This window comes from Symphalangus syndactylus, chromosome 8 (assembly GCF_028878055.3).
Source record: "Symphalangus syndactylus isolate Jambi chromosome 8, NHGRI_mSymSyn1-v2.1_pri, whole genome shotgun sequence".
In the NCBI taxonomy this organism is placed as follows: Eukaryota; Metazoa; Chordata; class Mammalia; order Primates; family Hylobatidae; genus Symphalangus; species Symphalangus syndactylus.
Window position 1 is genome coordinate 13,493,438 of NC_072430.2, and position 24,242 is coordinate 13,517,679.

Genomic DNA, 24,242 nt, shown 5'->3' on the forward strand with positions numbered 1-24,242 from the left:
AATCACTTGAATCCAGGAGGCAGAGGTTGCAGTGAGCCAAGATCATGCCATTGCACTCCAGCCTGGGCAACAAGAAAGAAATTCTGCCTCAAAAAAAAAAAAAAAGAAAGCAAACAAATCAATATTCGTTTTAAGTCATCTCCTCGGAACACTCACACAAGTTTCTAGACAACCAACAGACCCATGCCATGGAGGAAAAAGCCATCTTAAAAATAATGTTTATGAAAATATTTTTATGACTGAAAAGGTACTCACACTAAAAATGTAAAGAAAATAAGCAGTATACATGATGATATGGACGGTATGGTTTGAAATCTGTAAACCAAAGGCACAGAAGGAAGGAAAGACATTAAAAATGTGAAAAGATGAATATGGGTGATTCTCCTGTTTGCATTTCTGTGTGAATTGGATAGGTCTCTGCAGTGAGGACATGAAGATGGACTGGGTGATGCTCCTGTCTCCGTTTCTGCGTGAACTGTGTAGGTCTCTGCAGTGAGGACATGTTATGGGCTCTGGGCACTGCAGTCCCAGTCTAACTGCTTCTCAGCCTCGGGGCCTCATGCAAGTCACTTAGTCTGTAGTGTCCCTGCCTTTTTTTTTTTTTTTTTTTGAGACGGAGTCTCAGTCTGTCACCCAGGCCCTAGGCTGAAGTGCAGTGGCACGATCTCGGCTCACTGCAAGCTCCGCCTCCCAGGTTCACGCCATTCTCCTGCCTCAGCCTCCCAAGTAGCTGGGACTACAGGCGCCTGCCACCATGCCCAGCTAATTTTTTGTATTTTTAGTAGAGACGGAGTTTCACTGTGTTAGCCAGGATGGTCTCGATCTCCTGACCTCGTGATCCACCTGCCTTGGCCTCCCAAAGTGCTGGGATTACAGGCGTGAGCCACCACGCCCGGCCTGTGGTATCCTTGCTTTTAAAATGGGGTAATGTTTGACCCGCTGCACAGGACTGCTGTGAAAGTGAAGTGAAATCACACACTTTAACTATTTAGCTTAATGATGTACACAGTTAAGTGCTTAATAAACAGTAACTAATACTATTAGTATATTACTATTAGTCAAGTCATTATACAATTAAATTCACTTGAAACGGGAGTATATTTCTTACCATCTACAGAACCAAACTCCCTTTCATGTGCACGAGTGAGAATCTCTTTGTACAGTGTTTCTGCTTGCTTGAACTTTCCTTGTTTCAAATAGCAGGATGCCTTAAAATAAAATAAAATAAAATATTTCATATCTTTCAGATGTAAATAAAGCATACATTTTAATCTCCACTTAAATGAGAAAGTGTTTGGACTTGGGAAGAAAGCACTCCTGGCCCCCTCCCTAGTGCTGTGCCAGTCAACACACCAGGTTATTTTTCGTCTTAGCCACGTTGGGGTCATCAGGTCCCAGTTTTGTCTGGTAGATCTCGAGGGCTCTTTGATAATAATATTCTACTTCTTCATACTTGCCCTGGTTCTGGCACAGTAAGGCCAAGTTATTTAACTGCTTGGCAACATCGGGGTGATCCTTCCCCAAAACCTGAAAATAAAAAAACAGCATATTAGACACACTTATTCTGCTCCCATCCAATCCATTCTCCACCCTACTGTCACGTTAGGATCTTCCTCAACATACGCACGACTGTGCTACACTTTCAGATTTAAACCCTTAACTGGCTCCCCACACCATGTAATAATAAAATAACCAGCATTTATCAAATTCTTATACATGAGGGGAGGGAGGGAACTGTGCTAATTTTCTTTAGCTGTGTTAATTATTGTAGTAATCCTTCATGGTAGGTACATTTTTGTACATTTATTGTACTATGTACAAATGTACACATTAGGCACATTTTGAAGATAAGGAAATGGCCTTTGTAAAGGCTATGTGAGTTTTACTGCCAGGTTCTGGAAGAGCCCACAGCTGTCCCAGTTGCCCAGGACGCTCTTCTCCTAGCCCTCCCCACTAGCAATGACTTATCCTTCAGGGTTCTCCTCAGTTCCCCTCAAAGGAGACTTCCCTCGGCCACCCCACCTCACCTAGTGAACTCACAGGCACATCACCTGTTTGTTCTTTCTTTGTAAGAATCACTTCTCCACACACTTGATCTTAGCCAAAAGGCTGAGAAGCGATGTAAGAATCACTTCTCTAAACTACCTTGAATATTCTTTATTACAATATAAGCCCCAAGAGTGCAAATTCTTTGTCTCTCTTCTTCACCAATGTAATCTCCGCATCGAAAAAGGGGCCTGGCACAGAGACGGATGAATGAACACTAACCTCCTCCCTCAGTACCTTGAACAAGTGATGAGTTCTCTCTGCTTTGTGCCTTTACACATGTGGTCCTCAGGGAGGTAAGCTGCCTCTCTACTCCTTTCTGCATTCCCCACCTCCCTATGCCTAGGACACTTTTAACTCAATTATTCAAGATGCAGTTCCAACACCGACCTTCCCTGAGAAACCATCCCCAACACCCCCTGGCTCTGGCCCGCAGGAGCCCACACTCCATATCCTCCCAGAGCTCTCTATTCTAGATGCTGATGTGCCCTCTGCGGTCCTCAGTCTGTCCAATGGACTGTGTCCTAGTGGAAGGAACTACATCTCTGATCTGTAAATCACCAACTCTAAGCAGGGGGCTCTAAATGCATGAAAGGGTAAATACATGAATGAATTTGGCAGGTCATCTTATATGGTTCCTAATCCTTAATTTGATACTTTTGTGCTCTCCCTGACTTTAACTCCAGCCCATCCCAAATTCGACCATTCTATTTCAGAAATATCAAGCAGATTGACAGCATGATAAAATATTACCTGTATAATTTGATAAGGAGCCTCTTTTTATTTTCACTCCCCCAATTCCTTGCCATGTGGCTCAAAATTAACTATAAGAATCACTGATAAACAATCACAAAAAATACCAGGTTAAAATACCATTTGTGCGGCTGGGCACAGTGGCTCACGCCTGTAATCCTAGCACTGTGGGAGGCTGAGGCAGGTGGATCACCTGAGGTCAGGAGTTCGAGACCAGCCTGGCCAACATGGTGAAACCCGATCTCTACTAAAAAATACAAAAATTAGCCGGGTGTGGTGGCACATGCCTGTAATCCCAGCTACCCAGGAGGCTGAGGCAGGAGAATCCCTGGAATCCAGGAGGCGAAGGCTGCAGTGAGCCGAGATCATGCCACTGCACTCCAGCCTGGGTGACACAGCAAGACTCCGTCTCAGAAAAAAAAAAAAAAAAAAAAAAAAAAACACAATTTGTGGTCACTCATCGGATAGACCCAATACCTGAATCTTCATAACATCTAAAGAGACTGTCATACAGAGCACTGCTGAAATGAACAAGTTGTTATTTTTTTAATACCTAATTACCATAAACTGTAGCAGCTGGTATTAAATATACATGACATTGACTTAATCTATAGCTCTGAGTTAATCTTTAGTTATAATAATTACTTCATTTTTCAGCTTCATAAAGCATATTTGGTGAATTTATCTTTAAACTATCATGTTTTTCTTATTGACAAGCACATGTTCCACTGCCAAATGCAATGCTCCCAGGCTTTCCATCTCTAGTCCTCAGACATGTCTTCTTCAATCAGAGTCACTTCTAGGCCATATCAGGCTTGGACAGCACCAGACTCAGGACTGCACCTTTCTAAATGCACACGCCTCATAACTGGACCTTCTTTTCTTTTTTTTTTCTTTAGAGACGAGGTCTCACTATGTTACCCAGGCTGGTCTTAAACTTCCTAGGCTCAAGTGATCCTCCCACCTTGGCCTCCCAAAGTGCTGGGATTACAGGTATGAGCCACTGCGCCCAGCCTGTAATTGAGTCTTAAACACTGATTTGTATAGGCCAATCTGGCTTTGTTTTGTGGGCTATTTCCTAATTAAATGAGTTGTTTTCAGCTAATAGTCAGTTAAAAACACAACACAGTGGTTATTTCTCAAAACCTAAAACCGAAAAATTTTTAAAAACACAAAAAACAGGGCCAGGCACAGTGGCTCAGCCTGTAATCCCAGTACTTTGGGAGGCCAAGGCGGGTAGATCAGGAGGTCAAGAGATCGAGAACATCCTGGCCAACATGGTGAAACCCCATCTCTACTACAAATAACAAAAATTAGCTGGATGTGGTGGTGCGTGCCTGTAGTCCACCTGAACCATGGAGGTGGGGGTTGCAGTAAGCTGAGATCACGCCACCGCACTCCAGCCTGGTGACAGAACGAGACTCCGTCTCAAAAAAAAAAAAAACCACACACACACAAAACAAAAATCTCAAAGAAGACGACTGCCCCCTTCTTTTGTACCTTTTCTCGGATTTCCAGAGCTCTTTTACACAATGGCTCTGCTTCTTTGTACTTCCCTCTTTTACCATAAAGGACTGCAAGGTTATTCAAAGTTGCCGCCACCTGTAAACACAGAGAGAACCACTAAGAATGGTAAAAGACAACCAAATAGAGTACATTTATACACCACATATTCATTTATACTCAATCTACACAGTAAAGCATTCTTAGTCAGATAGAACAATATGACTTCAGTTAAAACGAAAAGTGCAATTCACTAGAGTATAGATTATACAAAGTAACACTGCAGAATACTAAAATTAAACAAATCAACATCAACAACGTAATATTGACTCTTTAAAAATTTCCCCGGAAGCCACAAAGCCAACCAAAACAGATTCATACGCAAATCTGACCAGATTTTAATGAAGACAATATAATTATTCAGAAAAAAATTTCTAGAAGGACATGCAACTTGATTTACAATCAAAAACTACAGTTGGTGATCCATCTGAGGGGGGGTCATAAACAAATGAAGTGTGCTCTGGCCTGTCGCTAGCACTGAGTAACTGAAGACCTCCTACCTGCACCATCTAGGGAGAAGGCAGCACTTAAACTTTCCCTGTTGAGTTTAATGGTAAAATGAGTTGGATAAAAGAAATATATGGGGAAAATAAAACATAAAAAGAATGAAAGAACTGGATATACAAACCGCAGGATGATCTTTGCCCAAAGTTTTCTCACGAATAGCCAAGGCATCATTCAGTAGGTTAGCTGCATCTTTGTATTTATTCTGATCCCTAAATGGAAAAACACAAATTAAGTGTTTTAGATAAGTGTTTCAGATGTAGATCACTACAGCTTTTCTTTTTCTTTTCTTTTTTTTTTTTTTTTTTTTTTTTGTTTTTTTTTTTTGACAGAGTCTTACTCTGTTGCACAGGCTGGAGTGCAGTGGTGCCATCTGCAACCTCCGCCTCCCGGGTTCAAGCAATTCTTTGCCTCAGCCTCCTGAGTAGCTGGGATTACAGGCATCTGTCACCACGCCCGGCTAATTTTTGTACTTTTAGTAGAGACGGGATTTCACCATGTTGGCCAGGCTGGTCTCAAACTCCTGACCTCATGATCCACCCGCCTAGGCCTCCCAAAGTGCTGGGGTTACAGGCACGAGCCACTGTGCCCGGCCTCACTACAGCTTTTTTAAATGTAATTTTCAACTACAGAAATAAAAGTTAAGCTTAAATTATTTAAGAAAAACCACAGGGCCGGGCGCAGTGGCTCACGCCTGTAATCTCAGCACTTTGGGAGGCTGAGGAGGGCGGATCATGAGGTCAGGAGATCGAGACCATCCTTGCTAACACAGTGAAACCCTGTCTCTACTAAAAATAAAAAAAAAAATAGCTGGGCATGGCAGCGTGTGCCTGTTGTCCCAGCTGCTGGGGACGCTAAGGCATGAGAATGACGTGAACCCGGGAGGCGGAGCTTGCAGTGAGCATAGATTGCGCCACTGCACTCCAGCCTGGGTGACAGAGCAAGACTCCGTCTCAAAAGAAAAAAAAAAAAAGAAAAAAGAAAAACCACAAGCTTATGGATGGGGAAAAAACACTGGAAGGAAATCCATCAATAAATGGACTGGCAAGGTGAACTCTGGAGTCAGACCCAACTAGCTTCTGAACTTGACCTTCCCATCTAGGCCATTGGGAAGATAATGTCCCCATACTACAGTGTTGTCCTGCGTATGCCAGCTGGCCAGCACAGAATAAGTGCAACAGTCTAGAACAATGGACCAAGCTTGCATTTGGTATCAGACAGAATTAATTCTAGTGTCTGAGCTTGGGCTCTACCAGTTAATAGCTACACGGCTCTGGGTACATTAAGTGACCTCACGCAGTCCCAGCCTTCCCATCTACAAAGCAAGTATATGATCTATTGCACAGTCTTGCTGTAGGAAGATATGCTACATGTATACTGAAAAAGTCTTTTAAAAAACAACAAACAAGAGTAAATATATTGTTGTGTCTGAACTTGGTACCCAATCTGCCTCCATTTTGTTGAGTATGGAGGAACAAAGAATCTTTCTTGATTGGAGTAAAACAGAAACACCCCAGAACCAGACACTCTCAGTTTAAGTGTGCTACTCACTACTGATGTGACTGAGAACAAGTACTTGCTTTTGAGACTTAGCACACATCTTTCTCAAATGAGTAGTAGTAACTGCCTGGCAAGGCTTTCCCCTGAAAAACGTGAGAAAGGTTAATAAGGCTTCTAGAACCTCTGAAGCACACCAATTCTGGCCAAGTATTAATATATTGTTGTTTCTTCTTTCATCCTATTACATCCTATTGTAAGCTGCCTCAAACTTTTTGTGAAAGTCAGCAAGTACAAAATAGAGTTCCAAAAAGTAATGGCCAGGTGCGGTGGCTCACACCTGCAATCCTAGCACTTTGAGAGGCTGAGGCGGGCAGACTGCCAGAGCTCAGGAGTTCAAGACAAGCCTGGACAACACAGTGAAACCCCATCTCTACTAAAATACAAAAAATTAGCCAGGCGTGGTGACATGCACCTGTAGTCCCAGCTACTCGGGAGGCTGAGGCCGGAGAATTGTAGCAAATGCAATTTAAAAATAAGCTACCAAGGCTGGGCACAGTGGTTCACGCCTGTAATCCCAGCACTCTGGGAGGCCAAGGCGGGTGGATCACCCGAGGTCAGGAGTTCAAGATCAACCAACATGACAAGACCCTGTCTCTACTAAAAATACAAAAATTAGCTGGGCGTGGTGGCAGGTACCTGTAATCCCAGCTACTCAGGAGTCTGAGGCAGAAGAATTGCTTGAACCCAGGAGGCGGAGGTTGCAGTGAGCTGAGATTGTGCCATTGCACTCCAGCCTGGCCAACAAGAGTGAAACTCCATGTAAAGAAAATAAAATAAAATAAGCTACCTAAAGTGTTATGAGAATTAAATGAGGCCGGACATGGAGGCTCACGCCTGTAATCCCAACACTTTGCGAGGCCAAGGCGGGTGGGTCACCTGAGGTCAGGAGTTTGAGACCAGCCTGACCAAGATGATAAGACCCTGTCTCTACTAAAAATAAAAAAAATTAGCTGGGCATGCTGGCGGGCGCCTGTAATCCCAGCTACTCGGGAGGCTGAGGCAGGAGAATCGCTTGAACCTGGGAGGCAGAGGTTGCAATGAGCCAAGATGGTGCCACTGCACTCCAGCCTGGGCGACAGAGCAAGACTCTGTATCAAAAAAAAAAAGAAAAGAAAAAGAAAAAAAAATGGCCAGGCACGGTGGCTCACGCCTGTAATCCCAGCACTTTGGGAGGCCGGGGTGGGTGGAATCACCTGAACCCGGGACACAGAGGTTGCAGTGAGCTGAGATCACGCCATTGCACTCCAGCCAGGGGTACAAGAGCGAGACTTTGTCTCAAAAAAAAAAAAAAAAAAAAAAAGAATTAAATGAGATGAGGTATACTAAGCACTTCTGTAAACGATAACATATTATAAAATGTCTGGGACTATTAGTTAGCAGTGGTTCTCAGATGTGGTCCCAAACCAACAGCAGTCAGCCTCGACTGGAACTTATTAGAAACCCAGAACTACCCTAGCCCTGCTGAACCAGAAACTCTGGGAGTGGGACCAGCACACTGTGACTTGTTAAATCAAGTGGGCTTAAGAAGCCCACGAAGAACTCAAATTCAAAAGAAAACAAAAATAGAATACTAAAGCATTAAAATCCTAACAGAAAAATGTGCAAGGTAACAGGAAATTCACAGAAGGATACAAATGACTAAAAATACATAATCAAAGAAATACAAATTAAAACACAATGCATACTCTATCTCCACCAACGGAACAGAGCCCCCCACCTCCAGGGTGGCGCCTGTGCGGCAGGAGCATGGGCAGACACAGCCTTTCTGAGTGGCAGTTTGGCAGCAGGTACCAAGGACTATAAAATGTTTATACTCTAACCCATCTTAGGAATTTATCCTAAAAAAAGAAATACATGGCTGGGCACAGTGGCTCACACCTGTAATCCTAGCACTTTGGGAGGCCGAGGAGGGTGGATCACCTGAGGTCAGGAGTTTTGAGACCAGCCTGGCCAACATGACAAAACACTGTCTCTACTAAAAAATACAAAAAATTAGCGGGGCTTGGTGGCAGCTGCCTGTAATCCCAGCTACTTGGGAGGCTGAGGCAGGAGAACTGGTTGAACTCGAGAGGCTGAGGTTGCAGTGAGCCGAGATCACTCCACTGCACTCTAGCCTGGGCGACAAGAGCAAAACTCCATCAAGACACAAGAAAGGACAGGACAGGACAAGACAGAAAGAAAAGAAAAGAAAAGAAGAAAAGAGAAAGAAAGAGAGAGAGAAAGAAAGAAAGAAAGAAAGAAAGAAAGAAAGAAAGAAAGAAAGAAAGAAAGAAAGAAAGGAAGGAAGGAAGAAATCAATCCAGGCCAGGCATGGTACCTCGCAGCTCACACCTATAATCCCAGCACTTTGGGAAGCCAAGGTGGAGGATCATTCGGAGCCCAGGAGTTTGAGACCAGCCTGGGCAACACGGTGAGACTCCATCTCTACAATCAATCAATCAATCAATCAATCCAAAATCTTGAACAAACCTTATAAAGATCAGTAAAAAATTAAAGGCAAAAAAAAAGCTTAAAATTATGTGTCCCTTAATACAAGAATGATGAAATAACAAGCTGAAAGGTAGAATACTGAATATGAATACATATGCAGCTACTATTTTTTTTCCAAACATCTACACACGTGGGTCAACTCTCACACTATAATGCTAGGGAAAAACACAAGACTGACAGAGGCCATGGCATCCCTAGCACCCAGCAGTGATGTGTGTGCCCATGCACACTGTGCACAACAAAAACCTAGTTATGCTTACTTAACTCATTTATATTAATAATATCCAGTGCTGTCCAGAAACTTCCATATGTTTTAATGGGCACATAAGTTTAAAAAAAAAAAAAAAAAAAAAAACCTTGGCCAAGTGCAGTGGTTCACACCTGTAATCCTAGCACTGTGGGGTACCGAGCTGAGCAGATCACTTAAGCCCAGGAGTTCGAGACCAGCCTGGACAACATGGCAAAACGCTGTCTCTGCAAAATATATAAAATTTAGCTGGATGTAGTGGTGCATGCCTGTGGTCCCAGCTACTCAGGAAGGTGAGGCAGGAAGACTGCTCGAGGCCAGGAGTCGGAGGTTGCAATAACCCATGATGGCGTCACTGAGCAAGACCCTATCTCAAAAACAATTTTTTTGGAATGAAATGTCTCAATCTATTAAGAGCTAAATGCAAATATCTCTAAGAATTTCCTGCAGTGAAATACGCAAACAATTGGCCAGGCACAGTGGCTCATGCCTGTAATCCCAGCACTCTGGGAGGCCAAGACAGAAGGATCACTTGAGGTCAGGAGTTTGAGACCAACCTGGCCAACATGGTGAAACCCCATCTCTACTAAAAATACAGAAGTTAGCCAGGCATGGTGGCGTGCGCCTGTAATCCCAGCTACTCAGGAGGCTGAAGCAGGAGAATCACTTGAACTCAGGAAGCAGAGGTTGCAGTGAGCTGAGATCACACCACTGCACTCCAGCCTGGGTGACAGAGCCAAATTCTGTCTCAAAAAAGAAAATATGCAAACAATCTCAACATTCACCAACAGGAAAACAGTCAAAAAATGTCTAGAATGTCCACGAAACCCTGCTGCATAGTCATGGGGCAGACCAAGCTGCTGACAAACTACAGAGCCAAAGGCAAAGGGCACGGCCTCATTTTAAATAGTGTTGTTATAACAGGGTGCTTACTTTCTTATTTGTGTGTTTTTATTTTATCAACTTTCAAAACTTATTTTTAAAGAAATCACTTATGCGTGTGGGCAGTCATATCACCGCATTTCTCTTCAAGCGTCATTAGGCCCTGGACTCTCCTCTTCCTCCACACGTCCTCCTCCTTGCTCAGGTTCCCCTCGCCCCACCCCAACAACCTCAACCCTGTCCCAACAGCACACCCTGCCTCCGGCTCCAGCCCCCAACTGCATCATAGGCACTGAGCCAAAGGAACTCTTCTAGCACACAACTCAAAGCCCACCACTCCCCTGGGGCATCCTTCAGCAGGGGTGAAAGGGTTAGGGGAGCAGACAGGGACAAAGGGCAAGTTGAATCCTGGATTCCAAAAGGAGGTACAGAGTACCAGACCTCACAAGGCAGGAAGACACTGCCAGGCCAAGTGGGAAGGCTATTTAGACAAAAGAAGCCGCCTGCACAGGGTCTTGTGGAAAAGGTCAAAACAGCTTGGTTTGGCTGGTGTGAGGGGTACACCATGGGCTATTCTAAACAAGCTGAACTGAGTGGTCACAGGCAGCGTCCGTTCTGATTCAGTGACACCCTTCCACAAAGCTTGCTAAATACTTTTAATTTAACCCGTTTAAAGAGAAGTGGATGTGGTTGAAAAGTAGTTTATACAGATACATAAAAATATATTTTAAGGGGCAATATGGTTAAAAACATTGTCTCTAGGTAAAATTCAGTAGGTAAACAAAAGTGACTAGCCTGTACACCAAGGCCAGGATGTTGAGCATGGTGGCCACGTCCGGGTGGTCGTGTCCTGAAGTCTTCTCCAGGTCCTCCAGGGCCTGCTTGCAGAGGGGCACAGCTACCTCGTAGCGCCCCTGCGAGGCGTACTGGATCACCAGGTTGTGGAGCGTCCGCAGCCGCGCGGGGATCTCGTAGCCGCCCTGCTGGGCAGCCGCGGCTGCACTGCTGTGCTGCTGCTGGACTGCACCGAGAAAGTTCACTTCAGATGGGTTTTTAAAGACAATTATCCAGATGAGTCAGTTTCTTTAAAATTATCTTTACTAGCTTTGGTTCAAGTTAGTATTTGGCCCCCAGTGCTATTTAAATCTTTTCGTAGTACTGCCTGGGCAGGCAGGATAAGAGTAGTGACTGGCCGAGGCAGGCGGATCACGAGGTCAGGAGATCGAGACCACGGTGAAACCCCATCTCTACTAAAAATACAAAAAAATTAGCCGGGCGTGCTGGCAGGCGCCTGTAGTCCCAGCTACTCGGAGAGGCTGAGGCAGGAGAATGGCGTGAACCCGGGAGGCGGAGCTTGCAGTGAGCCAAGATTGCACCACTGCACTCCAGCCTGGGCGACAGAGCAAGACTCCATCTCAAAAAAAAAAAAAAAAAAAAAAAAAAAGAGTGGTGACTGTAGTGTCAGGGATGGCACCATGGCCGCTCAGTGCCATGAGACTCCTCTTGGCACCATGAAACAAGCAGAATAAGTAATTCTGACCTCTTCACCCCATAAGAATCTGCAGATCACGCCTGAACTGCACATGCATGCCGCTGTATCCTAGGGTCTGCTCTAGCATATTCCTGTATCCCAACACACAACACAAATTATTTTGGAAAACCAAAGGCAACCCTGCTCTGGTGGTGCTTCCTCCAGGCAGGCCGCATGCACTAAGGCTGCCACTGATTGCTATGACCGTGTTCTAGGGGGAAAACGCCTCTCTCCTGCACTCGGTAACATTCCCGCATCACCCGTCACTCACTTCCTTGCCCTGGGTCGTCTTCGTCATTGGGGAAAAGGTCATCCAGAGGCTCTTTGGTAGAATCAGTGTCTTTGTCCTCCTATAAAACAGACCCAGGACATCACTTCATCTTACAAGTACTATACACATCCTGTCCTGAAAATCTTTAATATTAAATACATTTTAACTAAGAATCTTAGAAAAGATGATCAGTTTTTAACATCAAATGTAGGATTGCCGACGATCTGGCTTATCCATCAGTTGAACAGGAGTAATGAAAAGCTTGCTAGACTAAGAACACAAATACTTAAGTGCAGACCAGAGTTTGACGAAATGGGCCATGGCTGCATTTCCATGCCTCAGATCCTTCTCCTGCGCTCTGAGGGAGGTCTAGGAGAGCAGGGAAAACCCTGACTCAAAATAAAATCTTATTTGGGAACCAAATATGTAGCAACAGATGAAAATGGTACATCTCTGATCCCCAGAGAAGTGGAGGGGCTAGATTCCTCACCACCACAATCAGCTCTGGGGCAGGATCCCTGGGAGCAGTTTGAAACCTCCCAGGTTTTAAAAGGCCTGTGACCCATGTTTCCCCACATATTGCTGATTAGTCAAAGAAATAAAATCAGAAACTACATAATGGAAAAGACAGGTAACAGCCTGACCAGTAAGAAATTAGCTTCGTCATGGGGCAGATGAACACTGCTTGGCTCCGGAAGGGAAAATGTGATAAAGACATACTGCTTTTAGAATATTCCTGTCTGGGATGCATAATCCAGGCATTAGATGAACCCCAACTGAGGAATGATGGACGAAATAACTGGCCTGCATTTCTCAAAAGCACCAATGTCACGAAAGACAACCATAGACGGAGACCCCATTCCATGTGAAAGGCTACTCAAGAGATATGACAGCCACATGCAGGATGCGCCCCTGAACCGGACCCTGGGACACAGTGAAACAATGCCATGAAGGATGCTGTTGGCAGTTAACAAAATGAGAGTATGAGCTGCAGAGGAGAGCATATACTGGGTCTGTGTGCCCTTGGCCCTGGACTGCCACAGAAGAACCCCTCACCCTAGGGAAAGATGCCCAGCAGCAGTAAGCAGCCGTGGCACGTGCTATGCCACTATGTGAACAAGGTTCAGAAGAAACAGGCACTCGTAAGTACTCTGGAAAGGGTAAGGAGAGTCAGCTCATTGGATGTTTTCTCCAAGTTTAACACTTTTTCAAAATAATAAATTTTAAAAATCTCCAATCCTACGAAACCAGCTTTCCTCTTCTCAACATCCTCCAGTGTCCCAGGTCAATCACTGCTGGCATCGACATCTGCAAAGTACTTGCATTTCCACAGCACTCTGGCGCAAGCACATCTTTTATTTATTTATTGCTTGTTTGTTTTTTTGAGACAGGGTCTCCCTCTGCCACCCAAGCTGGAGTACAGTGGCATGATCTTGGCTCACTGCAACCTCCGCCTCCCAGGTTCATATGATTCCATGCCTCAGCCTCCCGAGTAGCTGGGACCACAGGTGCACCCAGCTAATTTTTTTGTATTTTTTAATAGAGATGCGGTTTTGCCATGTTGGCCAGGCTGATCTTGAACTCCTGGCTTCAGGTGATCCGCCCGCTTCAGCCTCCCAAAATGTTGGGATTACAGGCATGAGCCAACGCATCGGCCTTAATTTTTTTTTTTTTTTTTTTTTTTTGAGACAGAGCTTTATTCTGTCGTCTAGACTGGAGTGCAATGGCGTGATCTTGGCTCACTGCAACCTCCATCTCCTGGGTTCAAGCGATTCTCCTGCCTCAGCCTCCTGAGTAGCTGGGATTACAGGTATGTGCCACCACACTTGGCTAATTTTTGTATTTTTAGTAGAGATAGGGTTTCACTATATTGGCCAGGCTGTCCTCCAACTCCTGACCTCAGGTGATCTGCCTGCCTCGGCCTCCCTAAGGGCTGGGATTACAGGCATGAGCCACCGTGCCCAGCCACATCTTTTAAATCAAAACATTCAGTTGGACCCTAACCTAGAGGAGATGTGAGGGAGGAATATGGTATAAGCCTTTTGAAATAGCACGCTGTCAACTAAACTGTGTTCTCCCCAAATTCCTATGTTAAAGCCCTAACCCCCAGTGTAATGGTATTTAGAGATGAAACCTTCAGGAGGTGATTAGGATAAGATGAGCTCGAAAGTGTGGGGCCTTCATGATGGGATTAGTGCCCTTATAAAAAGAGACATCAGAGAGCTTACTCCCTCTCTCTCTGTACCATATGAGAACACAACGAGATGGCAGCAGTCTGCAAGCCAGAAAGAACGCCCTCACCAGAACCAGACCCTGCTGGTACCCTGATCTTGGACCTCCAGAACTATGAGAAAATAAATGTTAAGCCATCCAGCCCGTGGTATTTGTTACAGTAGCCCAAGCAGATGAAGACAGAGGGGAAATGCAGGTTTGCTGGTGCTACGCAAAAAACTGTTTCAGTAGTCTTAGGATGGGGATTTGAACCAGAGACACAATGTGCACCTCTCTAGTATTCTCATTATGTACATGAACATGTCTGGCATCATACAGGTATTTAAAAAACATTAGTTCCAAATGCAATGTGGAACACTGGACTAGGTCCTAGCACAGAAAAGAGATACTAGTGGAAGGCCTGGTGACATCCAACCAAGTCTGTGTTTCAGTTAACAGTAAAGTATCGATGTTAATATCTTAGTTCTGACCACTGTTCTATGATTATGTAAGATTAGGGGAAACTGGGTTATGGGCATATGAATTTTCTTCTCTAACTTTTCAACCTTTCAATCAATTTAAAATTATTCCATTGGAAACTTGAGAGAAGGGTAAAATTTTAAAAATTAAAAATAAGTAAAATAAAATAATTCCAAAATTTAGAAATTTTCTTTAAAAAGAAGTTAACTGAGGCCGGACGTGGTGGCTCACGCCTGTAATCCCAGCACTTTGGGAGGCTGAGGCGGGTGGATCACCTGAGGTCAGGAGTGGCCAACGTGGTGAAACCCCATCTCTACTTAAAATACAAAAATAGCCAGGCGTGGTGGTGCACACCTGTAATCCCAGCTACTTGGAAGGCTGAGGCAGGAGAATCGCTTGAACCCAGGAGGTGGAGGTTGCAGTAAGCCAAGATTGCACCATTGCACTCCAGCCTGGCGTACAAGAGTGAGACTTTGTCTCAAAAAAAAGTAAAAATAAAAAAAAATAAAAAGTTAACTGGGCTGGGCGCAGTGGCTCACACCTGTAATTCCAGCACTTTGGGAGGCCGAGACAGGCAGATCACGAGGTCAGGAGATTGAGACCATCCTGGCTAACAGGGTGAAACCCCGTCTCTACTAAAAACGCAAAAAATTAGCCGGACGCGGTGGTGGGCGCCTGTAGTCCCAGCTACTCGAGAGGCTGAGGCAGGAGAATGGCGTGAACCCGGGAGGTGGAGCTTGCAGTGAGCCAAGATAGCGCCACTGAACTCCGGCCTGGGAGGGAGACTCCATCTCAAAAAAAAAAAGAAGTTAACTGGCCGGGCGCAGTGGCTCACACCTGTAATCCCAGCACTTTGGGAGGCCGAGGCAGGCAGATCACAAGGTCAGGAGATCAAGACCATCCTGGCTAACACAATGAAACCCTGTCTCTACTAAAAATACAAAAAATTAGCCAGGCGTGGTGGCACATGCCTGTAGTTCCAGCTACTCGGGAGGCTGAGGCAGGAGAATCGCTTGAACCTGGGAGGCAGAGGTTGCAGTGAGCCAAGAGCGTGCCACTGCACTCCAGCCTGGGCAACAGAGTGAGACTCCATCTCAAAAAAAAAAAAAAAAAAGTTAACTGAATCAGAAATAAATGTTGAATGAAAAATAACCGAGACTAGGATAAACATCCAAACAGAGCCAACAGAGAAAGAAGGCTGGGCATGGTGGCTCCCACCTGGAATCCCAGCACTTTGGGAGGCTGAGGTGGGCAGATCACTTGAGGCCAGGAGTTCAAGACCAGCCTGGCCAAAATAGTGAAACCTCATCTCTACTAAAAAAAAAAAAAAAAAAAAAATACAAAAACTTAGCTGGGCGTGGTGTCACGCACCTGTAATCCCAGCTACTCCGGAGGCTGAGGCAGGAGAATCCCATGAACCCGGGAGGCGGAGGTTGCAGTGAGCCAAGATTGTGCCATTGCACTCCAGCCTGAGTGACAGAGCGAGACTCCTTGTAAAAAAAAAAAAAAAAAGAAAAAGAAGAAAACCAAGATCCTTTCTTCCACTGCAGATATAGGAAGATAAGCTGGCAAGGGAAGCCAAGGGGAGGATGAGAGAGGTGGCAAGAGAGCCAGGTGGTGTCCAAAGGGCCAGGGGAGTTTCAAAGAGAATGGCAATGCCAAGAGCACCCACCATAAGGGGCAGAGAGCTTGCCCAGAGTCCAGATTCAGACGGCCGGATTGGACCACTGCTACACCAGCAGCTGATGGCATGGAAGCCAAGATACAGAGGGGCAAGGAAGCTCCAGAGCCTAAACTGGGGCAGACCTCGTTGAAGGTAATGGTGTCTCTCTGGATTGTGGCTTATATTTACAAAACATTTTTGCATGTTCTGGTCAATGTTCTAATATGAAAAGAATATGGCAAACGGAACCTCTATGACTTTCCCAGGGACTCCATTTTAAACATTAGCACCACATTTGCTACAGAGCCACTCACGGATGGGGAAATGTCGTCGTCATATTTTTTTAGCTGATTCATAAACTCCAGATGCTTCTTCTCCTCCTCCAGTTGAGCCACAGACTGCTCACTCTTCTGCAGTTTCTGCTGCGTGTTGGCCAGTTCATCCCGTAGCCACTGATTCTCTTGGCATAGACGACGAACCTGCGCACGCAGTTTCTGCTTCTCGGACTCCACAGCATTCAGGTGATTTGACAAAGCCATCATAACCTGAGCAGACAGAAATTATGTGCAGCACTGTGGCACGTTGTCCAGCAAGAGTCCCTCCCACCTGTGCGAACATTCTGTGGCTGGGGCTGTAGCCTACACTCGCAGATATTTTCTCCAAAGTACATATAAGTACAATCTGCCATTTATTTCTCTTTTCCCCTTCAGCCACAGACTACATAGCAGATAAAGAATATCACACGCTCAGAATTCCTATAAAAAAATACTTATTTTTTTGAAGAGCATGTCAAATGGACTAGCAATGAAAACACAGCTACCCTTCTGATGAAACTGTATTAGTTTACTTTCTATCAAGATGGCCCCAACATAATTTTTCATAGACCCTTTCCCATGTGTGAGACCTTGTGTACACACATGCATGTCTGCACACAGAGTGCAGGTTGGTGAAGGGCTGGAAGTGGGGGTCAGAGAACAGTGCACATACAAATTTTCCTTGATGTTCCAAGGTGAGAGAAGACATCTCTGTAGCTACCACCAAGAGTAAGAATGCACTGGTGCACTCATAAGCTTATGTTTATGTCATAAAATCCAGGGGCCACTCCAGGGCTCTGCCTACAGAGTGCTCACCAGTTTCTGGAACAGACCAGCATGAGGCTGTGGCAAATTCCCAGGAGCATAAGAGCAGAAAGAGCTAGGAGAAGCTGGCTGGCTGCAATCTGTTCTCTCTTTAGAACATACATCTGCCCGTCCCTCTCATAACGTAATAACCAGGTTATTATCCTCCTAGGTTTAAAACCTGAAACTCCAGAAGGTGGGACCTTTTCTTCCTTCTATTTTTAAAACTCTTACCTGCGACACTAAAAAAGCAAGTTTAAATTCATGTCACCTGTTCTCAAGATAACAGAACTTGAGAAATAATAGGTTCACAATATCCAAACAAAGCTACAGTTCTGCAACTCAAGTCTGTAACATAGTTAGGATGAAGACTCTAAAATCAGGGTGTGGGCAGTCACTTCCTCTATGAAAGCAGAAACCGCTGGCCAGCAGCCCCTCTTCTGTTCTATTCACTCACTAAACTAGAGAAAGCTAAGAAAGAAGCCAAGCTTTAGTATATTTAATTTTACCTAAGATATGCTGACAAAGCCAGAAGTTATCAGGAGAGAGAATTTAAAAAGCTGGATGTTTCCAGTGTTTTCATCTCTATGTCAAGCATGATATTATAGAAACAAAGGTTAGTCAAAGATATGACGCAGTCTGGCCCTGGGATTGCAGAGACCACCACCCACTGGCCAGTGTCCATTCTCCTTTTCTTCCTTAGGCTTAAGAACCTGCCACTGTAAGTGGGAAGACAACATTCCCCAGTCTCCCACTCACCCAGGTACAGCCATAAGGTCTGGCTAATGAAATGTAAGCACTGCTGTACACAACATCAAAGTAGTAGCCTTCAAGGAAGGAGGCACGTCCTTCCTTTCCCTTCCCCTATGCTAGAACAGGGCCACATGGAGCTCACTCTCAGTCCCCAAGACAGGCTGCCAAGGTGTAGTGTGGCAGATGTTAGGAGCCTGAGTATCCCTGATGACTGCGTAGCTACAGAACCCATCCAGGATAGTTTACCTCGGTACTTATTTGACAAATGTCTTGTGGTTTAAGCCACTGTTTTTGTTTTTTTGATACTGGTAGCCACATCAAATCCTAAATGATACACAGCAGTATCCACTATTTTGGCTCTGCTTTTCAAAATTCAGAGAGGCCCTGAGGTCAGGAGTTCAAGACCAGCCTGGCCAACATGGTGAAACCCCGTTTCTACTAAAAATACAAAAAATTAGCCAGGAATGGTGGTACGTGCCTGTAATCCAGCTACTTGGGAGGCTGAGGCAGGAGAATCACTTGAACCCGGGGGGCAGAGGTTGCAGTGATCCGAGATTGAGCCATTGCACTCCAGCCTGGGCGACGAGAGCAAACACCGTCTCAAAAAAATAAAAATAAAAATAAAATTCAGAGGCTGGGCATGGTAGTTTGCGCCCATAATCCCAACACTTTGCTGAGGCAGGCGGATCACGTGAGGTCGGGAGTTCAAGACCAGCCTAACCAACATGGAGAAACCCCGTGTCTACTAAAAATACAAAATTAGCCAGGTGTGATGGCACATGCCTATAATCCCAGCTACCTGGGAGGCCGAGGCAGGAGAATCACTTGAGCCCGGGAGGCAGAGGTTGCAGTGAGCCGAGATTGCATCACTGCACTCCAGCCTGGGCAGCAAGAGCAAAACTCCATCTCAATCAATCAATCAATCAATACAATTCTGATAGGCCCAAATCAACAGTAATTTATTAACATACAGAACACACGATCTGTTTTTTTTTTCTTTGAGACAAAGTCTCGCTCTGTCACCCAGGCTGGAGTGCAGTGGCGCAATTTTGGCCCCCTGCAACCTCTGCCTCCCAGGTTCAAGTGATTCTCCTCCCTCAAGCCTGCCTAGTAGTTGGATTACACACGCCAGCCACCAGGCCTGGTTAATTTTTGTATTTTTAGTAGAGTCAGGGTTTCGCCATGTTGGCCAGGCTGGTCTCAAACTCCTGACCTCAAGTGATCCACCTGCCTCGGCCTCCCAAAGTGCTTGGATTACAGGCCTGAGCCATACCGCACTTGGCCTGGATCTGTTATTCTATAACCATCTTTCCTCTTCTTTAGTGAAACTGCTTATTTCAAACAAAGTCTCCATTTTACCATCAAAAGTTCCTGATAATGTAGGAGTCACTCTCACTCGTACCTGTGCCTCACTCAGGCCGAGCTCCAACATCTCCAGTGACTTCCGGATCATGTTTGATTTCTCCTCCACCAAGTTACTTTCATCATCTTTCTTCAAACATTTCAGTGTCTCCAGCAAACTTTGTAAAATGGAATTGTGCTCATTCTTCAAAGCTTCCAGCCCCTGAATTACTTGCTTTGTCTTAGAAATAATTTCATCCTGTGTAAGTTTCTCCAACTTGTCTTCCTTTATGTACACCATTGTGGACATGTTGTCATACATTCTGGAATGAAAAAAGAAAAATTAGACCCCTCATTACAGGTTTCATTTCTGTTACATCAAGTAAATATGAAAATTTTTTAATTAACATTTTATAGGGGAATAATAAATATGCACATTTGTAATTTATGACCTTGAAATACCATATTCTGCACTGTTTCTGTTTTTCTTTTGCAGACACATTTAATTACTTTTCTGGTTTATGTCTCAATTCTTTTTTATGACAGCAACTGAAATTAATGCCAAAGATTAAAAGCAGCAAAACATCTAAATGGCATTTCCAAAACACATATCCTCAGTGAACATTTTTTCTTGAATGTTTGCAAGCCTTTTTCTCCTCCTAATGAAATGCAGAAAGAACACTACATTCTTGAGGCCAGGCGTGGTGGCTCAAGCCTGTAATCCCAGCACTTTGGGAGGCCAAGGTGGGAGGATCACGTGGTCAGGAGATCGAGACCATCCTGGCTAACACGGTGAAACCCTGTCTCTACTAAAAATACAAAAAAATCAGCCAGGTGTGGTGGCGGGTGCCTGTAGTCCCAGCTACTCAGGAGGCTGAGGCAGGAGAATGGTGTGAACCCGGGAGGCAGAGCTTTCAGTGAGCCAAGATCACACCACTGCACTCCAGCCTGGGCGACAGAGCAAGACTCCATCTCAAAAAAAAAAAAAAAGAACACTATATTCTTGGTAACATGTTTAACTGGACAAAGGCTTAAAAAGGAGTCACGTAGCTGCAAGAAGAAAGAAAAATCAGCCAAAGAACATGGAACAGGAAGGGCAGCAGGGGAGAAGCAGACCTGGAAGACACAGGTCATCAAGGACAGGTGCAGCACGGTCACCAGGCAGGCTCACAGACGAGGAGGGCACAGTGAAGCACCGCTGGGGCCAGGCCCAGGGTGATGTGATGCAATGTCTGGAAGGGGCTTTCAAACACCAAAGTGAGAAAGAAAAGGGGGAGGCAAGGGGAATATAAAACAGCATCATTTGTGCTGTTGTGCCTGAGAGCTGCTGCCACTGAGCAATGGTTCTCTCTGCTAGCTTCTCTCCTTTTTTCTAAGTCTTAAAACCCCATAGTTAAGTTTAAAAAACAGAAAGATAATGAGCAGTGATCTTTTCGGCAGAGTGACAGGGATGAAGGCGAGATTACACGTCAGAGTTATTTCCTTCATAGCACTGCCAACTGTCTGAAATCTCACGTTTCATGAAGTGTCTAATATCACCTTGAATATAAGCTCTTATTTAAAAAGGCAGGACACGGGCGCGGTGGCTCACGCTTGTAATCCCAGCACTTTGGGAGGCCGAGGCGGGCGGATCACGAGGTCAAGAGATCGAGACCACGGTGAAACCCCGTCTCTACTAAAAATACAAAAAAAAAATTAGCCGGGCGCGGTGGCGGGCGCCTGTAGTCCCAGCTACTCGGAGAGGCTGAGGCAGGAGAATGGCGTGAACCCGGGAGGCAGAGCTTGCAGTGAGCCGAGATTGCGCCACTGCACTCCAGCCTGGGCGAGAGAGCAAGACTCCGTCTCAGAAAAAAAAAAAAATAAAATAAAAAATAAAAAAAAATAAAAATAAAAATAAAAAGGCAGGACAGCCAGGCATGGTGGCTCATTCCTGTAATCCCAGCACTTTGGGAGGCCAAGGTAGGGGGATCACTTGATGCCAGGAGTTCAAAACCAACCTGGCCAACACGGCGAAACCCTGTCTTAACTAAAAATACAAAAATTAGCTGGGTGTGCTGGCACACACCTGTGGTCCCAGCTACTCAGGGGCCTGAGGCACAAGAATCACTTGAGCCCGGGAGGCAGAGGTTGCAGTGAGCCAAGATCTCACTACTGCACTCCAGCCTGGGTCACAGAGCAAGACACTGCCTAAATAAATAAATAAAAATAAACAAAATAAAATTAGCTGGGTGTGGTGGTATGTGCAGGTATTCCTTGCTACCCAGGAGGCTCAGTGAAGCACAAGGATCGCTTGAGTCCAGGAATTTGAGATGACAGTCAGCTATGATGGTACCACTGCACTCTAGCCTGGGTGACGGAGCAAGACCTTGTCTCTTTAAAAAATTCCAAAAAAAAAAAAAAAAAAAAAAGGCAGGGACTTGAACTTATAGGACTCCACCGCATCTAGGGGCAGCTCCTGGCCCAGACAGTGGTGAATGGATGGCCTGACAGATGCTGAATGAAGGGAAGAGAAGCTGAATCAGCAGATACAGACCATATATTCCAGGATTTTGGGGTGAAGCTATGAGTGCTTGAGAATAGGGTCACGTTAGTCTCTGCATCACCGATTTCACACTGGAAAAATGATTTTTTTTCCATAAATATGAAGACTAAATTCCTTTTAAAATTTGGAAGTTGTCTGTAAGACTATTCAGAAATCCACCTCCATTCCACTAACAAAGAGCCCAGAAAACAACAAAAGAACAAATGCCAGCCGGGCACGGTGGCTCATGCCTGTAATCCCAGCACTTTGGGAGGCCAAGGCGGGCAGATCACAAGGTCAAGAGTTCGAGACCAGCCTGGCCAATATGGTGAAACCCCGTCTCTACTAAAAATACAAAAATTAGCCGAGCCTGATGGCGCTCGCCTGTACTTCCAGCTTCTCAGGAGGCTGAGGCAGGAGAATCGCTTGAAGCCAGGAGGCAGGAATTGCAGTGAGCCAAGATCGCGCCACTGCACTCCAGCCTGGGCAACAGAGGAAGATTCTGTCTCAAAAAAAAAAAAAAAGAACAAAGGCCACTCCTCTACCTGACAGTATGTTAACTGTATTTATTTAACACAGGGCTCTCCAGCTTCACTGTAGCAAATCCATGGTGTGCCAGGCTGGGAATAGATTGCTGAACAATACTGCTGCTCCATTAGGGACCTCATCCATACTGTTCCATGATATATCCCCAGCCTGGCACTCAATACACATTTGTAAAATGAGTGAAAGAAAACACTTAAGGACCAGTTTTCAACAAACAAGATTAAAATGTACTATGTTAAAGTGTTGATCTGAACATCTTTGAGGTTCCTATGAGTGAAGGGAAGGGTCTTCGGGAGGAGGAAAATAAAACTTAAGGCCTGTTTTTCCACCCTGACAGCAAAGTATTCATGTATTATATCCAAATGATACAACATGTATTCTTTTATGTTTCCCAAACTAGCAGATGCAAGTGTTTTACTAAAACTTACTCTGAGCTAAGCCCTGGAATGTACAGATTAATAAGGGCCTCGCCCTCGGGGACATGGGAGCTAGTAGAAGACAAGCTATACAAGCAGGTGCACGAAGCCCTGAAGGCTCAGGGACAGTGGCTGTGCGGCGGAACACGGTGGTGGGGGGCAATGGCCAACTGAGAGACGAAGGCCAGGCAGAAGAAACCACTCCCAAGGGAAGCCAGTGTTATCAAGTAGCACCTCTCAAGGCTAGCAAGGGCTACTAAGATTGCTAAGGGCACTGCCAGCCCGGCACGAAAGGGGAGCTAAAGGCAGAGGTGTGACGGCACCCACTGCTGGCGAGCAGCTGCTCATCACTGGGGAGCCAGACCCAGTACCAAGGCTAGAGGAGCAGCATGGAGCGACAGCACAAGAAACCCGCCCCCCAAGTGACCGTGGTATAGACGTTAAGTACACGCGCCACTTCTTCAGAGGGAAACAGAGAGTGGCATGTATATTTAGACTCGATACCTCTCACCATTTCTAGGCTAAGCCATTATAACCAAAGACAGCTTATATAATAAACGGTGCTAAGGCAACTGGCTATTCAGGAAAAATAAAATAAAGTTAAACTCCTACACTCACTATATACTAACACGAATTCCAGATTAATAACTAAATTAAAAAAAAAAAAAAACTAGAAGGAAATATAGGCAAAGGTCTATAGCACGTAGGTCAAACTAAAGATCATTCTATGAATAAAAGTAATGGCAAGCTGGGCATGGTGGCCCACGCCTGTAATCCCAGCACTTCGGGAGGCCGAGGCTGGTGGATCACAAGGTCAAGAGTTCGAGACCAGCCTGGCCAACATGGCGAAACCCGTTTCTACTAAAAATACAAAAAATTAGCTGGGTATGGTGGTGCACACCTGTAATCCCAGCTATTATGGAGGCTGAGGCAGGAGAATCGCTTGAACTCAGAAGGCGGAGGTTGCAGTGAGCGGAGATCCCACCATTGCACTCCAGCCTGGGCGACAGAGCAAGACTCCGTCACTAAATAAATAAATAAATAAGGTATAAAACTGTAAACCACTGACAAGTCTACTTAGGACATTTTTCAAGTTTGATGCAGAAACAAAATGCGTTTCTGGGGAACACTATTTTGCAGCTCATCAAGATTAAGAATTCAAAAGTATACAGGCGGCCGGGTGTGGTGGCTCACGCCTGTAATCCCAACACTTTGGGAGGCCCAGGTGAGCAGATCACTTAGGTCAGGAGTTCCAAACAAGCCTGGCCAACATGGTGAAACCCCTTCTCTACTAAAAATACAAAAAGTTAGCCGGACGTGGTGGCAGGTGCCTGCAATCCCAGCTA

General features: G+C 45.2%; 1 protein-coding gene across 37 annotated transcripts in view; it reads right to left on the bottom strand.

Annotated features, from left to right (window-relative positions):
• The window catches only part of KLC1 (kinesin light chain 1), a 63,597-nt gene that overhangs the window by 27,288 nt on the left and 12,067 nt on the right, over window positions 1-24,242 (bottom strand). For 34 of the 37 annotated variants that reach the window (XM_063643856.1, XM_063643852.1, XM_055288027.2 and 31 more), the window contains exons 2-9: window positions 19,475-19,736; window positions 16,516-16,746; window positions 11,848-11,926; window positions 10,841-11,066; window positions 4,991-5,078; window positions 4,300-4,401; window positions 1,354-1,527; window positions 1,109-1,208 (exon numbers count right to left, since the gene is read on the bottom strand). In XM_063643856.1, coding sequence (XP_063499926.1) covers window positions 1,109-1,208; window positions 1,354-1,527; window positions 4,300-4,401; window positions 4,991-5,078; window positions 10,841-11,066; window positions 11,848-11,926; window positions 16,516-16,746; window positions 19,475-19,735 — 1,261 coding nt within the window. In that variant the 5' untranslated portion in view covers window position 19,736. Of the gene's footprint in view, window positions 1-1,108; window positions 1,209-1,353; window positions 1,528-4,299; window positions 4,402-4,990; window positions 5,079-10,840; window positions 11,067-11,847; window positions 11,927-16,515; window positions 16,747-19,474; window positions 19,765-24,242 lie in introns of all 37 variants that reach the window. The other 3 variants (XM_055288035.2, XM_055288034.2, XM_063643853.1) reach the window with 3 other exon arrangements.